The sequence below is a fragment of the Solanum tuberosum genome, unplaced genomic scaffold (genome assembly GCF_000226075.1).
Source record: "Solanum tuberosum cultivar DM 1-3 516 R44 unplaced genomic scaffold, SolTub_3.0 scf00039, whole genome shotgun sequence".
Taxonomy (NCBI): domain Eukaryota; kingdom Viridiplantae; phylum Streptophyta; class Magnoliopsida; order Solanales; family Solanaceae; genus Solanum; species Solanum tuberosum.
Window position 1 is genome coordinate 229,293 of NW_006238968.1, and position 8,937 is coordinate 238,229.

Consider the following 8,937-nt stretch of genomic DNA (forward strand, 5'->3'; position numbering starts at 1 on the left):
TTGGGTTTAAAATGGGGAATGGGTCTTTTTTTAAAATTTGGGTTAAACTGAGTCAATTTGGGGTTTTCCATCCAATTGAGGGGTAAATTTGGTGAAATTAGTAACGGGAGGGGTAAAAATAACTTCATTTTAACGGCGAGGGCGTAGTCAAACAATAAACCAAAGTTGAGGGGTATTTTTGACCCTTTGCCCTATAATTATTGGTCTTAGACTAAATATATATATATATATATATTTGTATTTTTTTTCTCCCTTAGCGCCTTTTTTCATTAAAGCCCACGATTTATTTGCACATAAAGCCCCAACGGACCTTAGAGCTTTTTTGCTTTTGATAACACTGCAAGCCTCTGTCAAGGTTAGGAAATGGGGGTTATCCTACCAGACTTGCGCTAAGAAATCAAGACTTGCCGCACACAATATACAAAATAAAATAAATAAAAAAAAAAAAATACTACAAAGTAACAAGGATTGGGGACTTCATTAATCCAAGGTTAAGAATTTATAGCTTGATAATTTCAGGAAGCTAAAGAATATTGTGGCTTACCCAACTTTTAAAAGCACATCCCATCCTGGAAATTTTTCACCATTGCTTGTACAGAGACAGGAAACAGTTATTGCCAACTGCATTGAGAAAATTATTTCAGGGAGCAAACTTAAACAACCAAGCTAATGTATAGGCCAGAAGATTATATACAAGTGCATAAAAACCAAACCAGAAGAAAGAGTAGAATCAAAGCGGGCAGACTTTTAATTGAAAAATAGTAATCTATTATAACTTGTGTTTTCTTTTCACTACAAAAGATGCATGATTTCACTACAAGAGATACATGATACATCAGTAAATCATAGATGCCACACAAGAGGCAGGTGAAACTTCAAAAGGCAGAAGACAGGAAACTACCTTGTCAAAGGTGGTCTCGCTCATCCCCGTCTTGTGACCCTCATAAACCATAGCTGCCAAGAAGATTTTACTCAGCTTGGAGCTGCTTCTCATCACCTACACAAAACAAATAATTACACATATTGCAAGCACTAGGAAAACAAAATCCTTCCTCTTCTCCCCCCTTATAGCCAGTGAAACATCAGCTAGCACTTTGTTGCCGCATCATTATGAATCAACCATAGAGAAAAACAAGAGCTAGTCCTAACATGATTTCACTAAGAAATCATTGGAGTTCCCATTTTGTACTAAGGGATGGTCAGCATAAGTCCTTGGTAAAATTCATTTCGAAATTTACATGTATGCAAGAATACTCCCATTTTTCTAGCAATTAATAGGATTTTAACCTATGGAGACCTCCAATTTGGACACCCGAAAACTTTTGGTGAAGCAGATGGGACAATAGCAACAGTAACTTGCTTCAACCTCAGACCTCTCTTGGCGGAACTCTCTATGCCGTATTGTTATCTATAGATCTCTTTGGCCAACACCTAGATGACCAACACCAGCCCCCCTGATCCATCTGCCTTCCTAGCACTCTACCAAAATTTAGATCATCTTGACCATGAAAAAACCAACAGAATTGCCTTAAACCACCCAGATAGAAAAATCTGCCCTTCTGTTCAATACCCATATTAATACTGCCATCTCTCAAAACCCAGCTCAAAGCCACAACTCCACGAATCAGCTAAATAAATTATCCTGCGTCAACCTCCAGTGGAACTGATATTCTCGACCAACATGGGTCAAATCTAAACCACCATCAAGCCTCTTTTTTACAAATAACCGTGGTGTCTGGACCAACTTGCACGCACGTCGACTAATTCCACAGGATACCTGCTCTACCTCCCACTAGCAACAGGTAACAGGTAACATGATCCACCAAGGTTTAGACAACAAATAAGAACAAATCACCTAGTATTTATTTGTCTCCGTTGAGATTTGAACTTGAGGCCTCATGGTTCTCCTTCCACTTCAGGATGCCATCTTTCCTTTTCACCAGCTCAAGGTACATCTTTCCTCTTCACAATCAACTTCTTCACCGGCTCAATTTAGACATCTTTCCCCAAAGTTCCAACAAACTTTGACTGTCCAATCACAACGAATTGGAGATTTACTACTAGTGGTACTGTTCATTCACTGACACCCACTACTATGGAAGCCAAAAATGCTTCTTCTCTCATCCCTGAAAGTTGTGTACCTGTCCTATAGAAATGACTTCGATCATTTCTCATATTGTATTGGAAGGTTGTCTTATCCACCTTCTTGTAATTTTTGCTATATATTTACGGATAGGGGTTATGCCTAACCCACTTGGTGGTTTGATATTTTTCTTTTAAAAAAAAAAAGCAGAGGAGAAAATTTAACTGTTTTTTACATTCGCTCTCTACCCACCCCCGCAAGCGGACACCAACTAGTTTGGGCTTGAGAGTAGTGCAAGACAAAAAAAGGGAAGATCAAAAGAGAGTGGACTCTTGGTTGTTAGCTTGTTGATATCTTGTTATCAACAAGCTATGTCCCCACTAGCTAAAATGACTGTTGAAATTACATCACAGGGTGTTCCTTTTGGACTTACCTGGATATGAGGAGCCTGGAACATTTCCTGAATGGCTGCTTCAACATCTGCCATTCTGACAAGCATTTTACCTGAAACATACACATAGGTAAGTAATCTGTATAAACCTACCAAGGATGTTAGATGTTCAAAACCAGAATGAATGTGTATTTCTTTCTAATGGAATTGCAAGTATTTCTTTCTTGCCACTAATGTCTACATAGTTCGAGGTTTAGGTCACCTGCTGCAGCAGAATCGGGAATTGCTAGCAATTTCTTAACACGATAATCTGCAAGTTCCGCAGCTCGCCTACATATTTCTAGTGCACGGCGTGCATCACCTGAAACGGCTGCCACCTGGATTTATGTGTAAAGTGGACATTGCTTTAATAATCAACTTAAGTATCACATTTGCCACAGCACACAAGCAAACATGTGAATGGGATGATTAGAATCAACTAATAAAGAAAAAGTCCTTGTAGAGGTGAACCACAGAAGGACCAACCTTCCTTGACGCAAATTCAATTGCAGGTTTTTCGAAGGCCTCAATTCCATTGAGGCGAGTTAAAATAATTTCTTGAAGCTGCTGATAGTTATAGGGACCAAAGCAAAGTCTTTGAATGCCCATACGACTTGAAATCCTCGGAAGCAACTTCTCCGGAAGATCCATAGTATTTGCAATACCTGTTGGTGAGAGAAGTTCCCATTTTATCTTCACATGTACTAACTAATACAGAAGGAAAGAAATGCTGATAGCAAATTGAGCACACACCTATAACAATCAGTTTGGAATGTGGCTTGGTAGGCCAATCAAGAATGTTATATAAAACCTGGATATAAAAGGAAAAAAGTCATACATATGCAATTTGCTGTTTTTGATATTTACTATTGTGGATAGAAGGATGCATCATTTACCGCTTGATTTCTGGTAACCAGTAGATCCAGTTCATCTATAAGTAGAATACAAGGCCGGTTTTCCTCTTTGCTATGTTCAGCAACATTGGAAAACCGCTCATTCAAGGAATGAAGAGCCTTTTTCCAACCGACCTTGTGCCCATTAAGTGCTTCATAAATAACCTGAAACAGTTGAGAGAAACATTTCAGAGAACAAAGATATTTTCTGCATCACACGAGAAATTGCATTTCATTCTTACACTGTAAATATTCTCGGGTGAAGCCAATTTTAGGCCATTAATCTCCACAAAACAATAAGGTTTAATGCTCCCTGCATCAACTTCACACCTTAAACTCCTCATTACTGCTAATACACTCATTGTCTGCATCACAGTGCAGATAAAGGAACAAATCAGTAATGTCAGACCAGCCTAAACATAGAAACGATATATGACTGCCTTATGCTAGTCAAGTGCATTCTCTTAAGCCAATAGATACCTTTCCTGTCCCAGGAACACCATGTATGTAAAGGCATCTACCCAGGCATTGATCATCGCATATGGCACCTTTTACGAATGTAGTTATCTCTTCCATTTCTCTGCAAAAGAGAGCACTTATTTGTCAGATAAATACCGAGCAAATTGCATGAAGAATTAAGATTGCACCTTAGGAAAGACATACTTAGTCCTACAAGGTAGAGACTTAGGTAAAGTTGCCAGCAAAAGGGTTCCTTTTGCTTTCTCAAGTTCAGTAAGCTTATGAGACCGCACATGTTCTGGTATCTTCTTTGCACCAATCTTTTGTAGTCCAAAAAAACGACCCTTTCTTGAATTCTGCACTCCTAGACAAACTAATTAGCTTTCTGCTTTATGCAACATGAAGAAGTGAACTATGAATCTGTCAAAGGACAAGTTGTATACCGCAGCCAAAGGATGAGCTGGAGATGGTCTAGTTAATAGATTACTTAGTTTTTCCCGTTTATATTCTACATCGTCTTCCCCGTCAGAGTCTTGATCTTCGCAAGAGTTCCAATCCCCATCATTCTCAGCTTCATCATCATCCTACCAAATGAGAAGACAGCTTATTAGTTCGGAATATTTCATCAGACATGAGCAAAAGGTTCCACAAATATCATCAAAAATTATTTTATAATAACATACCACAGCATTATCTTCAATCTCAGAAATGCGCTTGAAACTATGCCAGTGGATGTCATATTCATATTCACAAAGGAAAACATCATCTCCATCATTTCTTGCCTTCTCAAATTCTTTTGGAGACAAAACAAAGCAATGTCTGATGACAGAATCCATCTGCAGATAGAATCGTAGGCCTTTATTAACAGATGTAATTGGTCACTTACTTGTAACATATCCAATCAATTCAGACCGCCAGATAAGCAGAAAAATTGAAGCTTTGGCTCCTTTCCGTTGGGGTGAGAGTCTTATCCCACTAAATTTGTTATAACATCCAAACCCCCAAAAGCAAAATCTTACCACTTGCATTCTCTCTCTTTTGAGAAATCTATCAAGAACATTACCCAATGATAGATCAATACATTTACACCTGTTTTTTGATTTTGGGAAGTTATCAATCAATTGAACTGATCAACAGGTAAATGACATTTTCTACCATAACAAAAATTACAACCCTCAAGCAGCAAAATAGGTAGCATATAACTTCCACAGTGAAAAACATTACATTGTAAGACAGAAAAGAGAATACCACAATATTACCTCAACATCAGCAAAATCATTAGTCCGATAAAGTTCTCTCCTTAAGTTATGTGGCTGTCTTCCTGCATCTGTTTCCTCAGGAATAATATACCAATGTGCCCGGAACCAATATGTACCATCCACTTCTTTCCATATACTATAACATTGATATCACAATTAATCAAACATCACGATCACTGATATGCAAAATCAAAGAAACCACAAAAAGTTATTATAATTAACATACAAAATAGAAAGCTCATATACCTCTCAATACGAGCCGCCCACAGATCACTGTCAAGTAACTTTTCCTTAGCAGTCCTTATCCGTTTCTTCCCCTTGGGTGGTGCAGGCATTTCCACTATTTTCCCTAATTTCTTCGCCTCGCAATACACACAAATCCAATCCCCTTCAGGAACCTCCTTTAAAGGTGGCTTCAAACACTTCAAATGAAACCCTCCTAAGCATTCATCACACTCAATCATAATTACCCTCCCTGCTGGCTTGTAACAAATCCTACATTCCTCCACTTCGGGATCCTCATTGTCCGAACCAGCATCTTCTCTCCTCTTAACATATACATCATCCCCCACACCAAACTCCCCCCCATCAAAAACCACTTTTTTATAATACACCCTCTTCTTACAACTCCTCGAAACACTTCTTTTCTCAACACCCACATTTTTTCTCTCTACACATTTCCTTTTCCTCTTCGATTCAGTAAGTCCCGGTGTCAAAACAGGGGTTAAATCAGCAACCTTAGATTTCCTCCTTTTAGCTGAATTGGTACCATTTTTCGGAGTAAAGTTCAGAGATTTACCTCGTCGGGAAGAAGTTGGAGGCGATAGAGGCGCCGGCGCCGGCGTTTGAGGGGTGGAGCTAAGGCGAACGGAACGGCGGCGATTGGTGGGGTTTAGGGTTTGTGGGGTTTTAGGGTAAATAGGATCTGAAGGAGATAAACTGGAAATGGGAAGTGGGTTTTGCTGCTTAATGGGTGTTGTATTAAGGGATTGTTTCGATTTCTTCTTCGGCGTACTTTCACCAAAATCCATCGAAAAATTCGAGAAAAAAAATGGATTTTTGTGAATAGTAGCTACTTCTATTACAAGATTTTGAAGAAATGGGAACTTACATACCTTCAGTATTCATCTGCGAGGAGCGATTTATACACTGTTCCTTGGCTTTTGAGGGGGAAGAAGAAGCACAGAGGTCAATGCAAGAATGGTAACTTAGAGCTGAGAGGAGTGATACTTTGTGCTTATGAGGTTGTTCTTGACCGTTAGAAGTATATGAAGTTATATCTTTTGTCACTTAGGTCCATCTTAGTTTATGTTTAGAGTTTGAAGAATAAGATATTAGCTCAGTTAGTTTCTTATATTAGGCATATTTGGTCCTAGATATGTCATACTCCGTATAATCATACAAATGGATTTTAGACAGGAGTGGTATTTTGTGCTTACGAGGTTGTTCTCGACTATTAGAAGTATGTGAAGTTGTATCTTTTGTCACTAGTTAAGTTCATCTTAATTTATGTTTAGAGTTTGAGAACATAATATTAGCTTAGTTAGTTTTTTTATATTAGACACATTTGATCCTAAACAAGTTTACAACAATACACTCCTTGTAATTTTACAACTAGGATTGAGAGAGTTGTGGTATTTTGTGCTTACAAGGTTGTTCTTCACTGTTAGAAGTATATGAAGTTGTATCTTTGTCACTTAGGCACATCTTAGTTTATGTTTAGAGTTTGAAAATAGGACATTAGCTCAGTTAGTTTCTTATTTTAGACATTTGGTCTGATAAAAATTTACAACACATACCTCGTGTAATCTCACAACTGAGGTTTGGAGAGTGTTACTTTGTGCTTACGAGGTTGTTGTTTACTGTTAGAAGTATATGAAGTTATATCTTTTGTCACTTAAGTCCATCTTAGTTTATTATAGAGTTTGGATAATATGATATTAGCTAAGTTAGTTTTTTTATATTAGACAGAATTAGTCTCATACAAGTTTACTACAACATACCTCGTGTAATCTCACAACTAAGGTTTGGAGAGGAGTGTTACTTTGTGCTTACGAGGTTGTTTTTTACTGTTAGAAGTATATGAAGTTATATCTTTTGTCACTTAAGTCCATCTTAGTTTATTTATAGAGTTTGGAGAATATGATATTAGCTAAGTTAGTTTTTTTTATATTAGACAGAATTAGTCTCATACAAGTTTACTACAACATACCCCATGTGATCTCACAACTGCGGTTTGGAGAGAAATTGTACTTTGTGCTTATGAGATTGTTCTTGTGACCATTAGAAGTATATGAAGTTAATTCTTTTGTTACTAGGGTCCATATGTGTAATGACCCGGACCCGAAAGGTCATTTTTTTTTATAATTTTGAATAGTCATTTAATTATAGATAATTAATTTACGGGTAATTTGGTTATTGTTAATAATAGTGGGCCAAGTTTGAAATAATAAAATAAGTTAGTAGGAATTATTAGTTTTAATACATATTTAATTTAGAAAAGAAAATAAAGAGGAGCAGAAAGAAAACTAACCTGCGGCGTGCATTGAGCGAAGAACGAGAGTGCAGGTATACTCAATTCTGTGGATGAAAATTCCTGCTTTTTAATTGCATAGGAAATCAATATATAGTTATTATATTATTAAGTTGCAATTCTTTCAATTGAATTATTATTATAAGTGGGTATGGAATGAATTGAATCTTCTGCAATATTGTTGGTTTTCAAATTGATGGGCAAGTATTTATGGGTTATTGTTGACAAATTTTAGTGGAAGTAACCAATAGTTATTATTATTATTATATTAGTATAATGGTTGTATTAGATTGAAGGGGGCAAGGGTGAATTCTTGGCGGCTTAGAAATTAGGGGACAAGAAACGGTGCTAATATTATTGTTACTAGTATACGGCCTCGTGCGTTGCGCGGTTATATTAATTTTTTGATTATTTTAATTTCAGAAAATATAAAATAGTTCAAATATTTTTACACGTTTGTCATGTATTATTTTTATGTTGTATTAATATATTTTTTTTTTATATTAACAATTTATTAATTCAAACTTTTCACATGAAATGTTATTAAATGACCTGTTTTTGCATATGTTTTTCTTTGAATAAGAAAAGGTTCAATTTTTTTTTTTAATCCTTAAATTAGTATAAGATTAGAATTGAAAAATAATAGGTCTTTTTTGTACCATTTTCTTTAAGAATCTATGGACATTTTATAGGTTTCTATATTCTAAAAATTAAAGACAGTTCATTTATCTTAAGCATACTAATAGTTTAAAAAAATTACTTTTTCAAATAAATAACATATAATATGATTTCATCACTGCGTTCTATAATTTATTTTTTAAAAAAGAAAATATTTAACTATAGCTTATTATTTTCTTCCCATTAATATTTCTGTTATTTATAAAAAAAATATATGGTTATTATTTTTATCAACACAAAATTTAGGCCATAAACATAATTTTTTTTTTGTAGTGCTTTATTTTGCTAAAAATTAATGAGGTTATTTAATTATTTGTATGCAGTTTATATAACTGTAGTTATCCATTTTTAAAAAATAAATAAATTTGATTTTTAAATTAATTCTTTTAAAAATTAATATATTTAACTAATACGTACTATTCATATTCATAATTGAATAACCCAACATATATGTTGCATGTCTTATTTTCTTTAGCCTTTACTTTTTGAAGAAAAACATATCTATCTTTATTTTTATAATTATTTTTTTTAAAAAAACTATCCATAAAACATATCTATCTTTATTTTTATAATTATTTTTAAAAAACTAACCATATTTATTT

The 8,937-nt window shown here is 35.3% G+C and overlaps 1 protein-coding gene across 1 annotated transcript in view; it reads right to left on the reverse strand.

The window, feature by feature from the left end:
• Positions 1-6,388, reverse strand: part of LOC102601110 (origin of replication complex subunit 1A-like) — a 10,584-nt gene extending 4,196 nt beyond the window's left edge. Inside the window, exons 1-14 of the mRNA XM_006343176.2 lie at positions 5,371-6,388; positions 5,125-5,260; positions 4,549-4,701; positions 4,309-4,449; positions 4,070-4,221; positions 3,887-3,986; positions 3,649-3,771; positions 3,410-3,571; positions 3,267-3,324; positions 3,000-3,178; positions 2,737-2,851; positions 2,517-2,587; positions 902-997; positions 545-621 (exon numbers count right to left, since the gene is read on the reverse strand). Coding sequence (XP_006343238.1) covers positions 545-621; positions 902-997; positions 2,517-2,587; positions 2,737-2,851; positions 3,000-3,178; positions 3,267-3,324; positions 3,410-3,571; positions 3,649-3,771; positions 3,887-3,986; positions 4,070-4,221; positions 4,309-4,449; positions 4,549-4,701; positions 5,125-5,260; positions 5,371-6,155 — 2,348 coding nt within the window. The 5' untranslated portion in view covers positions 6,156-6,388. The remainder of the gene's footprint in view (positions 1-544; positions 622-901; positions 998-2,516; positions 2,588-2,736; positions 2,852-2,999; positions 3,179-3,266; positions 3,325-3,409; positions 3,572-3,648; positions 3,772-3,886; positions 3,987-4,069; positions 4,222-4,308; positions 4,450-4,548; positions 4,702-5,124; positions 5,261-5,370) is intronic.
• Between the last annotated feature and the right edge of the window lie 2,549 nt (positions 6,389-8,937).